Source organism: Indicator indicator, chromosome 13 (assembly GCF_027791375.1).
Source record: "Indicator indicator isolate 239-I01 chromosome 13, UM_Iind_1.1, whole genome shotgun sequence".
Lineage (NCBI taxonomy): Eukaryota > Metazoa > Chordata > Aves > Piciformes > Indicatoridae > Indicator > Indicator indicator.
The window spans coordinates 20,780,588-20,805,047 of NC_072022.1; the positions used below are offsets into that span (position 1 = coordinate 20,780,588).

General features: G+C 40.2%; 1 protein-coding gene across 1 annotated transcript in view; it reads left to right on the top strand.

Annotated features, from left to right (window-relative positions):
* The window catches only part of MCF2L2 (MCF.2 cell line derived transforming sequence-like 2), a 140,042-nt gene that overhangs the window by 36,292 nt on the left and 79,290 nt on the right, over nucleotides 1–24,460 (top strand). Inside the window, exons 6-15 of the mRNA XM_054385750.1 lie at nucleotides 2,334–2,450; nucleotides 5,568–5,717; nucleotides 6,615–6,739; nucleotides 8,463–8,577; nucleotides 9,075–9,194; nucleotides 10,416–10,607; nucleotides 11,410–11,601; nucleotides 12,396–12,573; nucleotides 20,187–20,290; nucleotides 23,561–23,649. Of these exons, the coding sequence (XP_054241725.1) occupies nucleotides 2,334–2,450; nucleotides 5,568–5,717; nucleotides 6,615–6,739; nucleotides 8,463–8,577; nucleotides 9,075–9,194; nucleotides 10,416–10,607; nucleotides 11,410–11,601; nucleotides 12,396–12,573; nucleotides 20,187–20,290; nucleotides 23,561–23,649 (1,382 nt within the window). The remainder of the gene's footprint in view (nucleotides 1–2,333; nucleotides 2,451–5,567; nucleotides 5,718–6,614; nucleotides 6,740–8,462; nucleotides 8,578–9,074; nucleotides 9,195–10,415; nucleotides 10,608–11,409; nucleotides 11,602–12,395; nucleotides 12,574–20,186; nucleotides 20,291–23,560; nucleotides 23,650–24,460) is intronic.

Here is a 24,460-nt window from a genome sequence, read left to right on the forward strand (position 1 = left end):
CATTCAGAGAATAGTTTTCCCCTTTAGTTTTGGATTACGTACTCTGTGCTTTCTTTGCCTCAGTTTCTTCACCAACAAAGTCTCCTGGCTTCTGTTTTTAGAAGCAGGATTCAAGAACATGAATTGCTGGAAGTGAAAAAGAGTCAAATCAGAGATGACTTGAGAATGTTCAACCCATACAAGTCCATGGGATCAGATGTATCTCCTACACTATTCTTGCATCCGAGTTAGGATGTTAAAGTCTGGAGGGGTAGACAACTAGATTGATGTAAAAATTAGTTGCATCACTTGTCTCAGAGAGTAGTGGTTAATAAGTCACATTCTACCTGGAGGTGGGCAGCATATGAAGTGGTGTAGTGATATCTGCTGGAATCTGTCTTATTATCAACTTTACCTTGTGAGTGACCTTGAAGAGGCAATGGAGTGTGCTGTCATCAAGTCTGCAGATGAGGCTAAGCTGGGAGGAGCAGCTGGTATGCTCAAAGACAGGACCACTGGAACATAAGCTCAATGAATGTACTGACCAGCATATTATGAAACACAAAAGGGACAAATGCAAACCCCTGTAGCTGGGAAGGCCATCCTTCCAGAAGGACTTCCTTCCTCAAAAAGGAAGACCCTATGTTCTTCTCTCACAACAGTGTGCAACAGTGTTGTATGGCTGGCAACAATACAGGCTGTAGTCTGACTGTCTGAGAAGCAACTCTGCTAAAAAGGTCCTGGGAAATTTGGTAGACAGCAAGCTGGACATGGGCCAGCACTGTACACTGGCAGCATTCTGCATTGACACCCATAGCAGAGGAGCATAGCCAGCAGATTGAGACAAGTGACTATCACCCTTTACTTGGAGCTCATTAGATTGCATTGAGAATATCCTGTCTAGTTTTGGTCTCCCAGTACAAGAAAAATATTATCTGGAGTGAAGTCAACAGAGAGCCATCCAGGTCAGGGCTTGGAGCATGTGCTCTGTAAGGAGATGCTGAAGGAACTGGGCTTGTCTAGCCTGGAGAAGGGATGAGTTGGGGGGTTCATATGACACACCACCAGCTTTACAGTCCCTCCAAGCGGGTTGCAGAGAGCATGCAGCCAGGTTGTGCATGACAAGACAAGAGATAACTGACAAAGTGAAACAAGGGCAATTTCACTGGAACAGGCTGCACAGAGAGGTGGTAAGGGCTCTCTGGAGACTTTCAAGCCCACCTGGATGTGTTCCTATGTGATCTGCTTTAGGTGATCCTGCTCTGACAGGGGGGTTGCACTCGATGATCCTCAGAGATCCCTTCCAACCCCTACTATTCTGTGATCTGTGAGTTCTGACTTGATAGAAGGAAAATGTTTTCCACCACAAAGATAACCAGGCAGTGAGCCAGACTACCCAAAGAGGTGGTACAGTCTCAGTCCTTGGAGATTTTTAATACCCGGGGTGATAAAGCCATGAGCAACCTGTTTCGATCTCATAGGCAACTCAACTTTGAGAAAGAAGTTGCGCTAGAGACCTGAGATTCCTGCCAAACTGAATTATTCTAGAATGATTCCGTTACAATAATCAGCTAAAAGTCTGTTAAGGTTTGTTCTCAGTGCTTTTCATAGAGAACTATCAGCCTAGAATATACATCCCCTTGCCTTCATGCATCTGTGCTCATCTCTTTGTTCACAGTGTTTGTAAACGTACTTACCATGCTCCCTTTGAGCCTGCTAATAGGCATAGGCAGTTATCCTTTCTCTAACAGCAGAATGAAATAATACATTTGACATATATTAAAGTCTAAGGCTTAAAGTGTCTAGGCTTGTTTTTCTGTTGCTGAAATCAGTGTATTTTCTAGCTATTGGAACAACAAGGCATAATTAAATGCTTTAAAATTGAATAATGCCAGTGACACAACTGAAAGGAAAATCTTGTTCTCAAAGGACTCATTTCATCACTTCCCTGGATTAAGTGCTTGGTGTTGCAGAAGCTGACTGCTCCTCTATTTCTCTGTAAATAACAGTTATCTAGAAAACAGAGAAGTTGTTTGATGGAGCTCTGTGTGAACATTATAAATACAATACTTGTGCTCTCAATGCACATCTAAGATGATTGCATCCTCAGACTAACAAGGAGAAAGATGGTGTTGAATTAGTTAGTTCAAGAATGGCTATATACATATCGAGAAGGCAAGATCTAAAGAGAACAAATTCCAGCCATTGCATGAAGCAATATATAATGAGAACTTACTGCCTATGATGGAACTGTAGTTGGGTCCTACATGTTTAAAGGCAACCCCAGATCCCAAGCACAACGATCGAAGGGGCTCGTTATTTCTCTCAGTCCATTGTGTTTGGATTCATTTCAGATCATCATGTTAAATTCTGTCTCCGATCTTCATGGCTATATTGACAAAAGTCAGCTGACCCGGGAGCTGGGAGGAACCTTGGAGTATGGCCACAGTCAGTGGATACATCACCGAACTGTGAGTGCTTTGTGTTGTTCTCACACATGCCTGCACCCAGCCTTGTCCAGATGATGAACATGGAGCAACTCCTAGCTGCATTTCAGCCTAGGAATTCTGCTAGGGACTCGTGGGAAGAGGAAATCCATGATTCAGAGATGGGTGAATTCCACAAAAGCTTGCCACAGAAGTAGTAATCTGTATCTTGCTGTTGGCCTGGACACAGTGTTATAGTGCTCTTACTCAGCAAGACATTTTGGCACATTCTTAGCTTTTGAATGATGAATTAGCTTCATAGGCCTTTAGCTCATGGTGGAGGTTGAACATATGCATTAGCACTTTACTGAAGCGGAGGTCAGAATCCTTACTTTAATGATTGATTATGTCCATGTTTTTAAGAAAGAAAAATACTCCAGACACTAGATTTTATTTCCCTTTGTTTTAGTTTTTGTGTTATGTAAATATGCTCTCCAGCTGGGTCTTACTTTGTGTTAGTGATTAACACTGAAAAAAACGTAGAAGGCTTTTTATTCTATTGCCTTTGAGGGAACTTATTCCTGGTTTGATTGATTGTTACCTTTTTCAGTTAATTAATGCATTTCAGTGGCTTCATCAAAACAACATAAACATTTTCTTATGATGCCCAGAAAAGGTGATAGTTTACTAAAACCAGACCCCAAACTGGCAGATTAGCAACTAAAATACTGTCTCATCCTTTCTAAACTGGGTCCTGATCCTGGAGAATAAATGAATTTCTGGAGACTGTATGCAATGTTTGTATCTGTCTTTATGACTCTGATTGCAAGACTGGTATGTTAGAGCTCACATCTTGGTAGCCCCAGTGTTTTGCACTGTTCTGAGCAGCCTTGGGTATGAGTCAGTTCTTGCTAACCTAAAGGCTAGGTCTAAGACTTGGATAAAGGGCTTTTCTGAGGCTGCTTTGTTAAGTCAAATCACTTTTGTCACTTTCCTGCTATCATTTTCTATGCTTTACTGGCCTTATAAAACTGGATTTTACTCTTCTTGTGAAGCACTAAATATTTCAGTCTTCTGACTTTCCTGTAGCACTGGTTTGCTATTTTGACCACAGTAAGGTTAGGATTGAGATAGGTGAACAAGCTTTTATATTAAAATTACCAAAAATATGAAACTGTCCTTGCAGGAGGCATGAGTTTGAAGGAATCGTTTATGTGAACTTTCAAACAGCTAAAGGCTTGAAAAAAATTAAGGAGTCAAAAGAGTCCCAAGAAAGGCTGTATTGTTCAGTAATAACAGTTTACATAAAGCATGAATATACAGTTTGTTAAATTATCCAAATAAAAAAAGTAAGCCAAGATTGGAGGTGACTGTGGCTATGTGACCCCCAGATCTTTTGGGTAAATTCGTTTGAAAAACTTTACCAAGTGCAAAGACTTGAAAAAATAAATAAAACCCCACAGATGTAAATTAGGTACACAAAACAATTTATTACTCCTACTCACAGGAGAGGGTGGGGGCAAGCATGCTATTAAGTGAGGCACTCATTAAATGAGCTGATAAGCCTGGTGCAGTCAGCCAATGCAATCTCTTGCTGGATAAGAGGTTGTCATCAGGGAAGTGTCAGCCTCCATGGCACCTTGAAACAGCCTGACTTTCAGTCTGGCTGAGCTGAGGCTTTGTCCCCTTTGTTTCTCTTACTGCTCCCATATCTTGTCCTGCCAGTGCTTTTATCTGAAACAGCTTTAAGCTTGCTAAATGGTAGTGACACAGCAACTTCACAGCATTGTTCTTTGTTTCTGCCTTCTTACCCTGATTGCCTAGCAGCCTATGAGCTTTCTTACCCACTGAGTACAATTTTGGCTCTTAGTAAACAGCCTTTGGCTATGGGTAGCTCTGTCTGCGTTGCAGTTATAAGTGTGGCACTTCAGCCAACTTTAATCCAGTAGTTTCAGTGCTGAGAATAGCAGGAGACAGCTGCTAAGCACTGTGCATGGGTCTGTACTGCTTATGTTGAAAGCAAGCATGAATTTATGGGGGAAAAGGGAAGAAGGCTGTGAGCTCTGATAGCATTGCCTTGTCTCAGGCATGTTTCACATCACATATGTGGAATGTAATTTCCCTGTGTGCCTTTTGACTGATGATCTACCTCCAGTTTGTTTTTCACTGAGCACACCGTTGTGGCTGCAAATGAGGAATTCCCATCGTTCCTGGAGAAGGGAATGCAACTTCCAGCAATTTTGTAGTGTTTGTGTGCATCCCCAGTGCTGTTAAGTGATTCAAACCATTGGGTGGGTTAGATCAAAAAAAGCACAAAAAGGAAAGAGCTATACAGGACAATACAATCACTAAAGAAATTGGGGCATGATGCTGAAAAAAACATCCCATGCAGTAACTTGCTGCTAGACATAAAGGTTTAAATCACACCTCACAAGTCTGGACAATATATCCTGCTCTGAAAAGCACGCATTGTTTTTAAGCCTTCCTCACTTCTTCTTTCTTCAGTAAAACCACAGATTTCTGGCAAGTTTTGTATTGGTGCAGTCAAATGGTAAAAAACCAGCAGTGCTCCAATTATTTTATGCATTGTAACTGTATTTGCTCTAGGTTGTTCTTGTATTTGTGTGCTAATATGAACTGATGGGAGAGAGTGCCAGGAATATATCTAGTGCAGGACCTAGCCAGGCTGAAGATGGACATTTTCAGAAGTCAGGAGGAAAACAGATTGCTGCTGAGTGAACAATGGCTGTATAAATATAAATATAAATGTAAAAAGGCTTTGCCCTATATACTCTGAGTTTCCTCAACTTAAATAAAGGCTTAATTAAAGTTTTTAACACAGCAGAATTTCCCAACAAGTATGGGCAGAGGATCTGAAGTTCCAGTCCTGGCTTTGAAGCTGATGTCCTCTGTGGTTTCATTATGCCTGTAAGCTCTGGGAGTTTCCCAGCTGGTTCATGGAGATTACTTCAATACTTGTAGGCCTGTGAAAAGACCATTTGTGGCACAGCATTTCATTTGTTACTTTTAGCATGTCCACCCAAAAAAAAGGCCAACGTGGACAGCTTTATAGGCATATAACACAGCAGAGTGTACCTGAAGCACTGTTAAAGGGCTAAGGGTAAGTAACCAGCCTGTGACTTTGTGCTCTTGCTTTTCTAGGCTATTGAAAACTTTGCAATGACAGTAAAAACAACAGCACAGATGCTGCAGACCTTTGGAACAGACCTAGCAGAGACTGAACTTCCCAACGATGTGCAGTGCACAGAGGACCTCCTCTCCGCACACACTGACCACCATAGCAAGCTGAAGGTGAATGCTGTCTCATGACAGCTCCAGCAGTGTAGTAGATGATTTTTGATTTAACAAAATTTTCTGCCATCATTTGGGAGTCCATTTTCTGGAAACTACTGAAGGGGAGGGAAGCCTGGGTTCCGGAAGTCAATCTGATTCAACTATGGGGGGAAAAAAGGACAGGGAAATGTCACTTCTACTGTATGAGAGCATGTGATGGGATCACATATGGAATAGCATGGGATCCTGATGAAGAGTTCATCAGAACTCACACTGGAGCCAATGCAGAGAACATCTGTGAAGATAATCCAGAAATAGACAGAATGATCTAGCTAGATGATGACTGTCATCTTGTTTTTTTTAAAAAAAATTGGGGCAAGTTTAGTTTTGCAGAGTAAGGCTCAGAAGAAAATTGCTTTAGCTCTATTAGCACAAGGATATGTCATAAGCAAGAAGTGTGCAGTGATGTGGAGACTCCTCAGCTGACATGTTAACGTTTGAGCCTTGTCTTTTTCACTTCTCATGTTTCATGCTGGGAAGTCATTCTGTGGATGACTCCTTGGTCGCTGGCATACTGTGGCTCAGTGTGTCACAATTTAAAGGAAATTCCACTAAGAAGTTCAAGGTCTCAGTACAGTCTCAACTCACCAAACGATCTGTGGCACAGTTCAGTTTGTGGTAGAAAAATTTATTCTGCAAGTTGATTGCTCAGAAATGCAATCTGCTCAGATGTTAGATATTATTTCTTTTCTCAGAAGTAGATCTGCTATAAAAGGGAACAGATTGAGTCTCTGCATTTCTAGAAAAAAAAAAAAAAAAGGTCTTTAGTAAACATTTGTATTTTATTCCAAATATTTAATACATATGAAAGAAGCCTCCTTTAGCATTGCTGTGTTGTTGTATATTTCCCCTCAGGATGAGCTGAAACTAGCTGTGAAGCAGGGAGCCACCCTACTGACATGCATCAGGGAGCCAGTCACTCGAAGTGCCAACAGCAAGCTCAGTCCAGACGAACTGGAAAATGTGGCAACAGTAGAGAGGTCAGTGAAGCCAGATTACCTTGTGCAAGTTGCTGATTCAGTCCTAGGACATGCAAGTGTAATTTAAATTATTTGAATATGTGAGTTATAAATTCCTACTGGTTCATTTATTCAGGATTTATTGGGCAGGTAACTCAGAGAATGGAATAACTTTGAGGAAGTTACTTGATTAAACTCTTACGGCAAGTTCAAACAAGTCCTGAACTTCTTGGTAATTTTCAGTTGGACCACTAACTACCTGGCTGAAGATTTAATGTGGGACTTAACTTTTCCCCATAACATATGTGTCCTTCAAACTTCTATGCCTGGCTAGAAAGTGGCATCTAAATCCATGTAATGTGAGAGGGAATGTGTGTGTGCATGTCTGTGGAAACCCCTGAGGAGGAATAGAAGAAGATGATACTCCAAAACATGTCCTTCACAGCTGCAGAGAGAGCATCCCCTGTTCCTTCCTACAATGCTAGTTATTACCATAAAGCTTTCAGTCACCACGTAGAAGTTTCTGCTCTGCCATGTGATGTAGTGGAAAGAGAAATGCCATGCTAGTGTTTCAGAGTGTTTGCATTCACTGGGAACAAAGCTGCCAAATACAAAGCTGAGCTAATATTTTTCACTGAACACTTTAAAATCCTTTAAACAATTCCCAAAGGAATTTGCAAATTCATCTTAAATTCAACAACTAGCTTTGATTGAAAACACATTTTTCAAGAACAGATTGAAAACCAAACCTTGTTTTTGAGAGGAATAGGAGGGGAATATTGCCGTTTGCCCCAATAAATGGATGATTTTAGCACTTGCTTGTAAAAGATCAGGCCTGGATCCATGCCTGCCCAGAGATATATATATAGGCTATTCAGAAAAGATTTTCTGCATTTTTTTCTCCCTTCTTCCCTTCTTCCCTTCTTCCCTTCTTCCCTTCTTCCCTTCTTCCCTTCTTCCCTTCTTCCCTTCTTCCCTTCTTCCCTTCTTCCCTTCTTCCCTTCTTCCCTTCTTCCCTTCTTCCCTTCTTCCCTTCTTCCCTTCTTCCCTTCTTCCCTTCTTCCCTTCTTCCCTTCTTCCCTTCTTCCCTTCTTCCCTCTCTTTTTCCTGTTGTGCTGTTCTACTTTTTAATGTAATTAACAAATCACTGAGAGACTGTGAGGATGACTCAGTACTGTGTCAGACATTTTGTCAAGATGTATGACACTGTGAAACTCATTTCTTTTTGAATAAACGTTTAATCATTTACACCAAGTGAAACAATGTCCATGGGAGGCATTAGGAGCTTCTAATTTATTGTTTCTAATGGACTAGGAAAAACAATTCAGTCCTTGCATATTTCTGATGGGTGAACAAGTTGTAGAGTTCTGCTTTAGACTGCCCTTAAAATAATAATTGCATCGCATTCAATCTGCATCAGCCTCAGGTGAATTATCTTTGAAGAACTAGGTGGAAGCTAGAGAGAGAGAGCTGCCTTTGCCTGCCAGAACATGGAATAGCTCTGTGTTCCTGTTGCAGGTCAGGAGGCAGGATTGCAGCTGCCACAGTGGAACCGTGTGGTTGTCATCAGTCACTCACCTGCCTGTCCCACTGCAAATGTAATTCTTTTTTTGCTTACATTGCTGCAGAGCCTTCTTACATAGGTGTAGGCTCCCCACCACTTCCCTCCTCTGCTTTCTACCATCAGTTGGTGTAACTCAAATTAACTGCAGGAAATAAGTAAGTTCTTTTAATTTCTTAACAGGTTATTGGCTCAGTTGGATGAAACAGAAAAAGCATTTGATCAATTTTGGACCAAGCATCACCTAAAACTAGAACAATGCCTGCAGCTTCGACACTTTGAACATGATTTTAGAGAGGTATTTCATTTGTTCGTTCTGTCTAGCCTTCTCTGATAAATAAGGTCAAATTTTACCCATACTTAGAGTACACTGGTAATCCAAAAAGGAGGTTAGAGAAAAGCCCTTCATTATGAAATAGGAAATGAATATTAAAACATTAAATTTTTGACATTTGTCAGATACCTTACAACATTTGAATGAGGCACAGGGAGAAGAATGCCAGCCTGTAAGGCCAAAACATGAAACACCAACTTCTTGATAAATAATTTTACCTAAATAATGAAAAGCAGGGCAACCCTTTGAAGAATATTTGTTTCTTTATTCCTTGTCTTTTTTTGTTTTGGAGCGAGCTGAAAAACTAAACTTGAGATGCAGACTCTTCTAAAAGATGTAGTAGAATGTTTAGAAGACATAGGTTTGTTTATTGAGTATGTTGTGATGGGGAAATTTGTTTGGGTTGGATTTTTTTGGAGGGAGGTGTTGTCCTTTATCTATTTGTTTATTTATTTCCTTAGGTAAAGCTGGCATTGGATAATCTCATGGAAGCACAAGCAGCTTTTGCTGACATTGGAGACAGCGTGACTCGAGTGGAGCAGCTCCTGAGGGAACAGAAACAACTGGAAGAAAAAGGACAGGTCTGCACTCAATAGAGTATTCTAGCTGCTACAAACATCATCTTCTGGACACTTCTCTGTCAGTGTCCTTACATCACATTTACTCTCTTCTCATGAGTCATTATTTTAAATTGCAAAACTCAGATCCTACTTTCCAGAAGCTAGGTTGTTCAGCCCCAGTAGCTCCTGTTTGTTACTTGGAAAGCTAGAATCCAGTTCAAAAATTGGTGTTTTGAACCAGGACAGGATAGGTCCATCTTGGGAATCTGAAAATCTCAGAATACTTAACAGGGTTTCCTCAGCCAGAAATTTGAAGACTATTCCAGTCAAGCTCATAGCAGTTGAAAAACACCCATGCCTTCCAACATTCCAGACATTTGGACTTTATAATTCCATCAGCTGGTCAGATGTGATATACATCACAGTGTCATTAGAAAGCTTTTAACAAATGAGTAAGTTGAATCAGAAAGCACAGGAACAGATGGGAAAACTGATGTTCGTCTTTATTACAAATAGGATTAGGACTTAGAAATACTGTGATCTTTGCAGCTCTTCTGCAGAAGCCTAAAGGAATAAAAGTTATAGTAACGTGGTATCTTACTTTCATTGTCCACATCACATATTTGATATGTGCTCTATTCCTGTTAGTCACCTCTACTTTCATCTTATTGTGGTTAAGCTTGAGTTGTACTCAGCAGGATCTTGGAATCAAGAATAAAGTAAAGAATAATAAACTTGGCAAATAGTGAGTGAAAAAAAAATACAAGTTTTTTGATTATTGGAAACTTTGCAGGGGAAAAAAACCCTTGTGCAGTGAATGTCCTCAGTATTTGAAGAAGATGGGAGTGTACACTCACAGAATGATTAAGCATGGAAGAAGCATCTGGAGGTCATCTGGTTTGATGCCCCTGCTCAAAGAGGGCCACCTACAGCAGGTTGCCTAGGAGGGCTGCTTATCCAGATGGCTTTTTAGTACTTTCAAGGCAGGAAACTCTCCAACCTCTTTAGACAGCCTGTTCCAGTGTTCCCTGATGTTCAGGTGGAACCTTTGCTACTTCAATATATTCACTGACAAGGACTATGAGGTTGTTCTTCAGTGTAAACATAAAATTAGATTTATGGGCCAGATTAATATCCCAAACCTTTACCTCCAGGTTACAGGAGGTATCACAGAGCTGGACTGTTTTTATTATGCACGTCATTTTAAGATCTAACTTTGGAGTTTTGCTCTCTGTTTCACAGGAACCCTTGGAAAAAGCCCAGTCTCTAGCTCTCCATGGAGAACAGCTCATCCAAAACAATCATTATGCAGTTGACTCCATTAGACCAAAGTGTGTTGAACTCAGGCGTATTTGTGATGACTTTACCAATGAGACCAAGAAAAAGTATGATATTTTGGGCAAGTCTCTTGAGCTGCATAAGCAGTTGGATAAGGTGAGTGAACCTTCTCAGATGAAAGCTCTGAAAGTTCCTCTCTGTAGGTTAGATGTAGGAAGAGAAGCCTGAACTTTTTTGATTCACCCTTGCTTGGAGTGACAGAAACTGTTAAAGTAAAACCTGGAGCAGTAGCTTCCCATAGCTGTGGTCTGAAAATGATGAAAAGTAGGAAATGAAACGAAGAAAAAATTGAACTAGACCTAATTTTGAAATTAGAACTGAATGTATTCCAGTGCTTAAAAAGAAACAGTTTGCTGCTTGCCCAGGTGGTTTCTCTTTCTCTGATCTAGCCAGAATAGCAAGCTAAATGCTTTGAGAATGTCTGTCTGCTGTTCCAGCCACGTCTGAAACAGGAATTACCAAAATTTCACTGTGAGAAAACTGCTTTGGAGCACTTCTGAGTTGTATAGATCTAAGAAGTTTTGGGAAGTTCTGATATCCTTCAAATATTTGTTTTGGGTTTTGGTTAATTGTGTAATTGAAGACTGAACTGAGGCAGTACAGCTGACAGGTTCAGTTCGCAGCAACTACAGTAACACCTCTTCTCTTTGCTCAGTATATTATGTTTTTGTATGTAACTGGGCCATCCAGCCCATGAGAGTTGAACTGAACTTGCTGTTGTTTTATATATCTACGTGGGGTGACTTGTGGCCAGGAGCTGTTGCGTGCCATGAAGTGGTATTCATTCCCTCTAGTGATGTGCTAGGGGAAAATCCATATTTCATGCAGTAAAAGCAACACTTCACAACATGGACTGTCAGTGATGATGGGTTCCTTCGTGCTCTGCTTTTCTTTAAAGGCAAGCCAATGGTGTGAAGCTGGAATCTACCTCTTAGCTTCCCAAGCTGTGGACAAGTGCCAATCACAAGAGGGAGCTGAAACTGCACTCGTTGAAATTGAGAAGTTCCTGGTAACAGCTAAGGAATACCAACTCTCTAACCTGAAGGAGTTCTACAATCAGTTTGACATGATCCTCACCCCTGAAATAAAGGTAAAACTCCTCAGATGTGCATCCTCTTGCTTAGAATTCCAAAATTACCAATTGCTTTGTAAATGAAAGTGTACTGGGATATAGAATTGTTAGGGTTGGAAGGGACCTAACAGATCATCTAGTTCCAACCCCCCTGTCATGGGTAGGGACACCTCACACTAGATCAGGTTGCCCAGAACCATATCCAGCCTGGCCTTATAAATCTCCAGGGATGGGGCTTCTACCACCTCCGTGGGCAACCTGTTCCAGTGTCTCACCACCCTCATGGTGAAAAACTTCCTAACATCCAATCTGATTCTAACCATTTATTTTTTTTTTTTCCATTCCCCCTAGTCCTATCATTACCTGACACCCTAATAAGTCCCTCCCCAGCTGTCTTGTAGGCCCCCTTAAGATGCTGGAAGGCCACAATAAGGTCTCCTCGGAGCCTTCTCTTCTCCAGACTGAATAGCCCCAACTCTCAGTCTGTCTTAACAGGAGAGGTGCTCCAGCCCTCTGCTCAAATGTGCCTCTTTACCTTTGCCAAAAAGATAAAAAAGTGAGTATTTGGGGCAATAAATTTTACTTAGATGAGTAACTACGAAGCACATATGTGAGTTTCTTTAGAGCAGTGCTAGAAGACTGCTCGAGTCACCACATCCTATTCAGTGAAACCAAGCCCTGTGCGGAGTGCATGGGCTGGGGTGCATTAATCTGCAGCACAGCACGATCTTCAGCTGGGTGACAGAAGTCCTTTCTTAACTTGCTCAGTCCAGCAGTGATGACCATCTGCTGTTTGCCTTTTCTTTGCCTAGGCCAATGCCCAAAGAATCCTACAAAAACTAGAAGATGTGCAAGAAATGTTTGACAAGAGGCAAGTAAGCCTGAAGAAGCTGGCAGCCAAACAGACTCGGCCAGTACAACCTGTTGCCCCTCATCCTGAATCTTCCCCAAAGCGAGCATCACCAAAGATTACCAGACCAGCAGGAGTAGGTAGGCCATGGACAGCTGCTTTCAGATACACACCAAGGTTTTGCCCACATGCTCAAGTTTAATTTTTGTTATCAGAATGAAGAATTGCATTTGATGGTCAGTGTCAGCCTTATAGGCCTAGCTTTTAAAAACAAACGTGAAATGTTTGTCACTGCAAACATACAAACAAGGGTGACCCAAAAGAGTTCAGGCTTCTCTTCCTAGTCTTCTGTTTGGAATTTACTGGAAGTTCCTGATTTGAGGTTAGCACGTGCCTTTAACCAAGATAGCCAATTTTTGGCAGAGATGGTTCTAAGAAATTTAACAATTGAAACATAGGGCTTTTAAAAAGGGGAACCTTTAGCAAAAAAGCCTTGAAAAGTCTAATTTGCATGAAGAGCACAAAAAAACTTTTGCTTTCTCAGTAGAAATACTAGAACAGCCAGTAGGCTGACCACTTTGCTTTTTGAGCGTAATATCACAAGGTCACACACTAAAGTCCCCGTTCTCCTTTCTAACACATCTCTGTTCTTACCAGTGTCTTCTTCCAGTTATCTTGCTGGTTTGGTATCTGTACTTTTTCCCCTTAAACCATACCTTTCCCCCTAAACACCGTGTGAGTTCTTAACATACAGCTAGTACCTCATGTTTCAGCTTCACTATAGTCTTAAGGCAAGCTGAGACTACAATGCCTTTGAAGAGGTCCTGCTCTGCTACCCACACATCCTCAAGCAATGCATTCTGCTCTTTCACTTTTGTTTGCAGTTAATTAGCTGTATGAGTTGTGATTTACCTTGAAAACTCAATGCAAAAGTGTAGTAGTTAGAGTTACAAAAATGCAGGGAGGTCTGAAGATCATACAGCTCAGTCATCTGCTCAAAGCAGCACTAACTTCAAGGGTGAGCATGTTGTTCACTGCGTGCTCACTAATGCTGAAACAAAGGAAGCTGCAGAAAAATGGGATTATGGGGTCAGTGGGTCAGAACACGTACGTCCTTGTTAGTGGTAGTAGAGTTTCAGAATGGCTTTCAGCTGTTGTGAAACTACTTGCTAAAAGCTAGTCCTGCACTTCTGTTTATGCATGCAGCCTGTTTCTTGAACTTCTTCCTTGTCATTTTAGAGCACTTGGAGATTTCTTTTTTTAAACTAAGCTTTTGGTATAGATAGAAGATTGAAGAATAGTCACTACTGGATAAATGCTTTAAGTTTTGATCCTGGTTCATACAGCCAATACAGTACTATCAGCACTTTCACAGCAGACCATGAGCTGCTTCCTTGCTCTGACTTTCGCATTGCAGGTCATTGTTATACAACACAATACAGGATAAGTGTGTGACAAGTGTGTGATGTCCTGATGCAGATGAATAGGTAGATTCAATTTATTTTAAAATGTTTGTCCAATTGCTCTCTGAGGACATGCAAAGTGCAACTCAGTCCTGTTCAGATATTGATAAGCAGACTGTAGCATCTCAGTCAGATTCATTGTCCCTGAGATGACTGAAGTAGAGTACCTCTGTACAAAGAAACAGAAGTCCCTATCTGTAGTTTATCTTGGGGCTCAAAACCAGTTACTTTAACTGCCATGAACAGGACATGTATAGTTACATACACTGTGTAATGGTACCCTTTGGGTAATACCCAACTGTCCGCTACAAAGAGTTGTACTTTGAATTTCCTGAGTGTCCTTTCCCTCCGAATGCTAAAGCACTTGGTAAGTACTTTAACCTCTTTTTTTCAGAAAGAAAACAGAAGCACAGATAGACTCAGTGATTCACCAAGGGGTTTCACAGTCTGAATCTGAAATGTGGCTAAAAATAGAAAAAGGGACACCAAGTCCTATTCTAAGTCTTGAAAAGGAGGCTGTGAAATTCTGATCTTCTTGAAGCTACCCTTGCTTGGACTTTCCTCTGTGCCTTTCCTTCACATTCACAAGATCAATGCAGTATCAGCACTTATTTATAGGAACAATTTACTGAGCATCGTCTTGGAAAAATGAGAGAGGCTAAGAGCACCTTCTTGAAACAGATATTGCAACTTGTTTGTTACCTAGGACATACCAGAACATTTCTAAAAGCCTGCAAAAGAGAATATGGCAAATGGAGAATATCATGTTCCTAGGCTGTGTAAATACAAAGGCAAGCAAAGGCAATAAAATGTGGTAAAAAGAAGATCAGAAAGAAAGGCTTTTGTCCCCAGGCAGCAGATGTAACAATACCATGGCAGCACTGCAATAGTTGTCTGTGAAAGCACAAAAAAAAGTTACTTGTTCCAGAACAGATATTGTTTTGTTTCACTTGATGACTCTCCATTTTCCTAACAAGGAGTGGTAGGGAAAATTCAGTCCCAATCAGGGTGCTAATGGAAAGATCGTAACAAATATTGAAGACTCAAGTGTGAATTATTTCATAATTGTAACTGTGAGACTCTTCGTTTTATAGAGGAGTGTACATAAGTGCACCCTGTCAAAGCTGATGCCATGGATGACAGAAAGGGCAGGTAGAAATCAGGGAAACAACTGTTTCTTATGTCTATGACCTTATGATCTCTGGTGACTCTTAGCAAAGTCTTGGTGATAATAATAATAAAAAAAAAAAGGCAGCTCAGAGCTGCACTCTAAACTCTCTCTCTTACCCAGTACTTTTCTGTGGGTTTGGAAATTCTGAAGCAAAATATTTAATTCATCACATTTTTGCTTTGAAGTTTCTGGTTTCCCAAATGAACTTGTAAATTTTGGAGGGGCAGGCCTGTTCAACATTGAGAAGCTAGTACTGGAATTATTGTGATACTCAAAAGTCTATGAGAGATGGACTTGCTGCACATTTTAGCTGTGGAAGTTTGCTTAAATACTATTCTCAGATCAACCCAGAAAAGGAAGAAAACCCTCTGGTGACTCTTATAATAAATTACTTGAAAATATTTTCAAGCAATATAAGCTATTAGGGATGACTCTAGTTAGCCATTATCTATCTTAATTTGCTTGTAATTCTCCAAAACTCCTAATTCTTTGAAATTAAAAGTCCTGAAAGGCTCTTTTCTTCAGCCTGACAATTCCTTGGAAAATTTCAGTAAAAAATTATTTGGCCCTCTCGGTGAACAAGACTAGGAAAATGTCTTGCTCTAGTCACCTTTGTGGTGACAGCTGGAATGTAGCAGTATAAAATAGATTTGTGCCTTCCTAAAGTGTCTGGGTTTGGTAGAATTGTAAGCACTTGAGGAAGGGAATCTCAGTTCATATACAATCATTATTTATGAACTTGCTACATTTTGACTCCTATAGTCTCATTCCTTTGTTGTCAGCAGAAATCTTTGGAAGCAGGAGACAAAATATGTTTCTTATCCCCTACACTTCTTGTTTCCTTACATTATGATCTTGCAGCCGCCTAAGCCCTTCTAACATCAGTCTGCCTTTCTCCTCTCCTTTTTGCCTGTCACAGCAGTGTGTTTGTGATTTTGCTTTCCCTCAGTACTTATGGTCACATAGCTAATGGGAAGAGAGGAGGGAACTGTCCCTATGTGGGACTTTTTGTTTTGTTTTGGCCAGTTCAGCCTCCTCCTCATACAATTCCTTCAACAGCAGTGCTGACAAAAAAGGAGACAGAAGTGTGTGGCCAGAGTTTGGGAGGAAAGGGTGAACCAGACCCCGTTGAGATGGATTTCAACTGTTCTGGAGTCAACCCTGAATCTGTGACTACTTACTGCTCCTTTTACTCTTAGCTGACATGGGAAAGACGAGACTGGTGCTGTAGGTTTAAAGGTTCAACCATGTTAAAAACCCATGTGGGTGTCAATGTGATTCAACATAGTGCAATTTTGGGGGATTGTTTTTAACAACTTATGCAACTAAATAAAGAAATCTACATTGAAAGAGCAGTGAAAGATTGAAATCACAATTATGGGGCCGGGCATGAGCTCTTGATCAGGCAAAGCAATGCATAATACCCAAGTCAGTTCTAAAAATGTCAAGTTGGTCTCCCTAAGTAGTATATCCTCTTTTGATCTTTATCTGTGGAACTCAGAGATCTCACTGTGGTTGATAACAGCCTGTTGGTCTGAGGAGTGTTGTGAAAACAGCTCAGTAAATATTTATGAAACACATGCATTGTAAAAATCACTAAGATAATTATTTTCAGAGCAGGGATTGAAACAGCACACATGTAAGGCTTTGAGCGCCTGAGAAACACAGATAACAAATAACTGCTCATTAATTAAGGGGGTTTGATTCCATGAACTGAATGAGGCAAGGATTCTTAGAGGGGAGCAGCAAGGGGGCACAATTAGGGTTGCATGTGTAGCTTTGCTTCTGGCATCTCGTCTTCTAAATGCTATGAAATATTCACCTAGGGATTCCTTTGTGTGCAACATAAATGTGAAATACAGGAGGGGAGATGACAAGATTTCTGTGAGCTCATTAAACACGTTACACACACAAAATCCATAAGTCACCTTACAAGTATTTCAGAAGGCCAGTCTGGAACATGAAATTCATCTGAGGGAACACAGCCTTTTCAGTTCTTCAAATAATAAAATTTAAACTAGTTCCATCATAGTTAAATGTGTATGACTGCTCGTTGGCTCCACTCCAGCATTCCTCACAGTCATTAGTGCATAACACTCACTAACTAATAACATCTGGATAGAGAATAAAAGAAGAATGTCTTGCAAGAGTCTGGGGATGTGTGCAGGAGTAGTGAGGCTGCAGAGATTAGCTGACTCAGAAAAGATGGTGCATGTGATTTTCATTAATGGTTTGGGGAAACCACTCGTTTCTGTAGTTCAAGATGTTTCTATAAAGGAAAAGATGCTTTCAGGTTTGTGGCTGTAGGGCTGCTCTTAACACTTTGGCAAGTGCTAGGAAACCAAGTAGTGTGTCTCTGTGTGGAATAATATTCTACATCCAGGGGCCTTGCTCTGTGCTTCTTACATGGGCAGATTTCAAAGGGGGTTGACAGCAGTTTTGCTAGAGCAAAGTATACGTTCTATTGTCTAAGAATGGAAAAACATTCTGTATTAAGCCATTAAATGATAAACCTGTTCTGGTGTTTGTTTAGCTGCCTCACTATGGTGTTTTGTCATCACTAGCATTCAGAACCAATATTAAGTAATTAATTATCTTCAAACTCATGTTTCTGTGGGACGGCATGAGCTGGAAGCCCCAGTAAATAGTTTAGCAGACTAGCTGTTTCCATGCCTGCTCTTGCCAAAGGACTTTGGTTCTGCTGTAGGTGATTAGGGAGAATGCACAAACTCTCCTGGAAAAAAACATATGGGGAAGCATTTGGTTAGGAAATTCACAAAGACTTGAATGTAAAGTATAGTACTTAAGTGACAGGGAATTGGAGGGTTTTTACAAGTGCTCATAACCCTTGACTAGAGTCTGTGTCTCCTGCTAGCTACTGAGTTACATTTATTCTAGCACAAGCAAACTGGAGGCACACTTGAGGTCAGTTACCCAGATGGACCAATTCTCCAGGCACCTGGGAGCTGTATACACTTCTGTTTGTGCCTCCTGTGAGAGGTGAACACCTGGGAGATAGTGCTTGGACCCTATCACACAGAAGCAGGGTGGGGAAATGGGTGAAGCCACAGCCTTTCCCAGAAGCAGCACAGCGGGTTCTCCTCACTGAATTCATTTCAGCCCTGGATTGGTGGAGAGACTGCAAAGCAACACTGAGCACATGAATCTATGTCTTTTCCTAGCAGCTTTAGGCACAGTACAGTCCACGTTAGTATTTGCTGTAGGCTAGGTAGGTATCATGCAACCAGTAAGCAGTACTAAACCTCCATAAGAAAAGCACAATGGTGAATGCAAGTGATAGACCCAAACCCTGCTTTACTGCAAATACCCTTGCAAAAAGCTTAGTTCTGCATACATTGCCCTTTATTAACATTTGCATTAAAAGCAGCACCAGGCAATTTAAAATATTAATGAACTCAAAATGAAATCTCCAGTACTTATTAGCCACAATAGGATGAAAACAACCTTGAAACATTAAAGACCTTAGATTGTTTAGATCGTTTTTAGATTTCCTTTGTTACTGTGCCTTTGTTCTGTCAGTAGGTAGTTCAACACTGTATGTTTCAGCTTCCTCAGCAGAACACTACAGTAATGACCTTGAAACAACCAACTGTACTGAATTTTATAAGGGAGTTTCCTTTATACAAGATTTCCAGTTCCAAAATAAGTAGTGCAATAATAATTGACAGGTACTTGGGCTGTTTTTTCCTAAATTGCTCCAGAAGCTACTTAAATGTAGTGACATGCAGCAGGCTCTGAATACTGGTCTGTCAATAACTCAGTAATATTCTGGAGCGTAACTGAAAACAGACTGCTTCCAGTTTTTCCTTCAATTCTGGGTCAGATTGGAAGGGAACAGTTTGCTATGTCAACCTGAATCAAATTCAACCCCACAAATATAAGGAGTTGGAATTGACTGCTTTCTGATCTTGTATCTGCCCTTATTCCTTCTGAAATAAGACATACTGATGAGGACAAGGCTAAGCCAGTAAACTGACCTGCGTAATTTGCTGCTGTATCGAGGAGTATCTGCACGTGGGATTTTGTGACTGTGCCATCTTTCTCAGAACATTAAACTTGGTGAAACCATTTTAAACAGAATATTACTGCATGCATTTGAAAACATTTGAAGCTTTTTATTTGTTGCAAGTTGTTCAATTAGAAAGTTTTCCTAGAATAAAACCGAAAAGGATCTAATCTCAGAATTGCAACAATTTTATTCTTTGGTACCTGACACAAGAGGCAATCAATATTCCTTGATCATTTCATCTGGTATTCATATTGGGTTTTACCATGACATGCATGGCTGCCTGCATCAATCCAGCAACTAAGAACAGAATAGCACTGTTTCCCTTACGTAACATGCACTGTGAACTAATTATTAATTGAAAACAAAGATCCAAACTGATTTTCTACTCAAGCCAGATGTCTGACTCCCCTTCTTACAGCTTATTCTAAACCTTGTCTTCGAACAGTCTCAGGAGAAGTGATTACGTTGCTAAGGGTAGTATTCTAGTAGCTTCAGCCAACTAATTCTCAGCTGTGCTTTCAAGAGCCTTGCATGGCCAAACAAACCTGACATGATAGAGCATATTCTGAAACAATTTTCTCAGGTTCACTGTCATTGCATACACGACTACAGTGACTTGTTGAACATTTGTATGCTTACTCTTGAGATTTGTTCGTGTGAGGAAACTTTACAGGGAATGATCCTTTATAATTGATATTAAGAAACCAGTACCAGAACCTGAATTTCCTTTCTCCACAAAAGTAACAATACCTGAGCTGAAAAAACACGCAGGTGACAATTTGGTAATTGTTGATACAGCTGGCTGACCTTTACCTGTGCTACCCTAAGGATGGTTTCCAGGAAGGAAGCCAAATCTCCATAGTCATTACAGCACAGACCTGTGCGTGCCAGTTCGAGACACAGCAGAGCACCAAACAATGTAGCCCATCCCTTGTGCCAGCTGGGTCTTCACCACCCCAGCCACAATTCAGTTCTCTAAGCCAGGTTTCAGTAACCACTGATGAGACAGGATCTTTGCTCATTGCTAGAAGTAGGATTTCAGATTAGAGCACACATTTTCTAACATTACTTTCTTTCTGACTCCTTCAGCTGCCAACAGGAGATCCACAGAAATGTCCTGTCCTCCAAAGACAATTTCTGAAGTAGAGTTATCAAAAAAGAAAAACATTAAGAAGACTAAAGGTGGAATTAAGGTAGGAGTATCTGTGATTTTTGGGACATCCCATATTGTGAGAGAATAATAGAAGCATAGTTACACCTGGAATTATTTTTTTTACAAGATAATACTTTTTTTACGCATATATTGCAATGTGAAAGTTATGTCAGTGTTCAAAAAATATTTATGTTTGTGTATGTGGAAAACTGAGTTATGCTGAAGTAGAAATCACTTCTGAAGGACGAAAGGGGAAATGTGGAGGGAATGTTCAACAATAATACATTAAAGTACCTCCAAAATGCCTGTATATGAACTATTTTGCTTCTAAAATTGGAGCGTGATTCCAGCTCCTCCAAAGTTAGGATGTGTTATACTCAGTTTTACTGAGTTATATATTTTTCCTCATTTAACTGTTTTCTAAGAGAAGATTCTGTGTGAAAAAGGACTGTACATTTGAATACTTAGAAATAAACCAAACTAACCCACAGAAAAACAAACGAACACCAAAAACCGAAATGAAGACAAATCCTACTGTTAGCTGTTGCTGCATGGGCAAATAAGGTTCAGGGAAATGTATTTTAATTTTTGTGTCTTTATGATGAGCTTTGTTGCACTATTTTTTTCTGCAGCAAGGTTTTGTTTAAGACTCTTTGGACACACTTATCCTTTCCTCCCTAATCCCAAACCTGACAGCATTGAATAGCCCTGCAGAGGGTCTTTTGTTTGAGCTCTAGGGATGGTCTGGGATAACAAGCTCCCAAGACAGCTTTTTGGCCTTCCTTGAGTATTTTAAGTCTGGAAACAGCAGGGTCCAGAAACGTCATTTATCTGCACTAAGATGAACTGCAGCTGCATCCTGAAACTTTTCACTTGCCAAGCTAGCTGAAACAGACACTTTTTTTTTTTCTGTCAAATTTAATGCCTCCTTTGCCTTATTTAAAATGTTTGCATTTAGAGTATGTAAATATGCCCAGGAGAGGTGGGAGGAGCACCACTGAAGTGGTGTTCTGAAAGATCAGTGCACAAATGTTATGTAACTTTGCCTTAGTTAAGTTTACCAAAAATAAAACAGCAATCAAATCGTGCACAGTACTGTTTACTCACCACCCTTTAACTAATAACATCCCTTTGCTGTGATTTTCTTTCATCTTCCCTGCATTAAGATTCACATTATTAGTTCTTCAGGGCAGCATGTCACTAGAATGGTAAAAAGTGCAATTTAACCTATATTTTGAGGAAGAGAAATAGAGGGCCCTGAATGTATCATGTTCACTGATATTCAAAAAGAACAGCAAAAGAAGTTGGGCAGTGCAGGACTGAGGTCTGATTGTGATCTGGCTGCCTCATGAAAAAGTGATAATAACAAGAAGTAGCCTTTTTTCCACACTGTTCAGCAGTTTTGGGGGAGAAGAAAGGGAATAAGGGTTGTCAGTACATCCATGGGAGAAATACCCCAACCTAAAACAGGTTACAGACCAGGGAAAGATGCTACATCAGCTCCTGCTCTTACAGTTGTGGTTTGTTTTGGGTGTTGTTTTTTTTTTTCCTATTCATAGGTTCTTCAGTTATTTTAAAGGTGATTTTTAAAGTGTAGCTCTAGATGACAATGTAACCAGTAACAGATTTTATGATAAAACCTCTCAGGGCACTTTCTAGTTTAGACCATGATTATTGAAGGGATTCTTAAAACAGCATTTTGGACTTTCTGATTTTAATAAGTCACAGAAAACAACTGATACATTAGAACTTCTTATATCAATAAGAGCCACACATGGCTGTGCTACTTTGGCCCAAATGGTTTAATCTGGCTAGTGCAGAAATTCCTCACAGATCAGAAGCAGTTGCTGTGGGGTGGGGTTTTTGGGTGTCTTTGCTTTGGGTTTTGGGTTTTTTGGCCTTTTTTTTTTTTTTTTTTTTTTGTTGGGGGTGAGGGGAGTGTTGGAGCAGGGGGAGGATATAGAGAGAAACAGCATTACCTTGCAGCACCAAAAGCTAAAAACGTATCAGGTGTCTACCTGGCACAAGTCTATTTTTTAAACTTTTGATGTAATGCAAGCTACTTCAACCCAACTCTTCTATTATCCATATTCCTGCCATGGTAATAAATTTGACCTTTATTTCCCTAAAGCTGAAAACCAAAAAGCAAACTCAGTCCCTTTTCTGAAATGGTCAAGACAGTCCACAGCTTCTGCAAGAAGTACTAGTACAAAGGCACAGAATAAAATTGTCAGCAGGAACATATAACTGGTCTCATCTCTTTCTAAACTCACAGAAAGGGACTCTGAAATTAGTCCTAATGCCATCAGTAATACAGGTAACCAGTTCCTTCCACACATTTAGGTATAAATAACATGGTTCAGGTTTTATTAAAACATCAATTCATTTTTAAAGCTACAAGGCTACAGCACAAAAATATACACACACCCACCCACCCCCCCTTTGCTCCCATTGTTGCTATAAATTTGTTATTTGTTCTGACAATAGTTCAGGTGAGGAGTTTCTTAATGACTTCATCAACTAGCTATAAAATTCAGCTATGTAGATTGTTCAGCCACTGCTTCCCCCCTCACCCCACCCCCGAATCAGTCCTTTAATTAAACTAAAGTGCTCATGAAGACTCTACTGGAGTTTAGTATTGGCTTGGATTACCTGCAAATTCAGCAGCTGTTTTAACGAATCGGAAGAGACTGCCTTTGTGTAAGTCCAAAAGCTGCAGGCAAAAGGAGGAAAAGCCTGCTTAAAACATGCCTGGAGCACACTTGAAGTGATCCAACTCTACAAGACTGGGCAAGGAAGTAGGTTAATGTTTATAAAAATATTATGTAAAAGGCCCCAGTCCGTTTCAGTCTGGGGACAGCCCTTGCAGACGTATGCCGTAATGCTACCACCTCCAAGAGGCACAAGACGGATTCCCAAGACTTCTCTGTATGGTACAGTACAAAGAACACTGACAATGGGAAGGCTCTGGGTTGACTTCAGGTCAGAAAAAACAAAGCAAAAAAAAAAAAATCCACCAATCTAAAGTATTTCAGCACCTAAGGAAGAGACTGTTGTCCCTGTAATTAGCTACCCAAGGAGATAATTCACATTCTGTGGAAGAACCTAAAGACATACCTGGAATCAAGAAATACTGAACAAAGTAGCAGGAAAAAGAGGAAGTGTTTTTGATTTACCACCTGCACATCTAGCATTCAATTATTTTAACTTGTCCAATGACTTACTAGAGTAGGTAGGATAGCTTTTATTCTTTCAGAGAGTTAAAATTTCTAAAAAAGCATCATTTCCTCTTTTAATGGGTCCTTTTCAGATTGAAGTGATGCATGAAGCTAGTCAAGGAGGATCTAGCAGAGTCCTGGTGATGAGCGAAAGTGATGAGAATTTGTCGACAAGGAGGAGGTAAGGCTGCACATACGATCTACTTATCTCTTTGTTCTTAGATTGCAAATAACTGCATTTGTATTTTCTACAACTTCTTTGAAGTTCACTAAGATTAATAATTATATAAAATCAAGTTACCATGCATTTATACATAGTCTGTCATCTGAAATAACAAACAAGATTTATTGTTTGTTTTGGATAGGGGCCTGGGGGTGGGTTGCTTGTTTTGTTTTGGGTTTTTTTCCCCTCTTGAAGAATTAGTTACATAACATGAGAAAGTTAAGTCATTAGAATAAGCCTCAGCATGTATTAACAAAAATCGCAGCATTAAAGATCATCTTGTGCTCAGGATATTCATATTTGGCTACATGCCTCCGAGAAGCACCTGGGTTTCTAAATGCAAGACAATCTCTTCTCCCTTTCTGCAAAGTCTTGAGAAAGATATTAATGATGTATTCTAAACCACCAAACAGTCATTTAATTTAACAGAAAGTACCATGCAAACCCAGTATAATGTAGTTGAACTGCACTGTTTCTAGGCCAAAGGGAGCAATTACAGCAAAACCCAAACCCACAACAAACCCTACTGCAACAAGCCAAACTCTGCAATCCTCACCAGCTTAGTTTCTTTTGTTCTCTTCAGTATGATTCAAAAAATTTACTTACCTTATGCCTCTACCTCACTCAAATATACACTGGATTTACTGGATGCATCAGACTGCACCTCTAAAAGCACTAGCTCACTGCATTATGCTAGTCAAATTGGAGGCATACAAAAATGTAACTTATTACTATCTAAACTTAATTGAATTCTAGGAAAATACTTTTG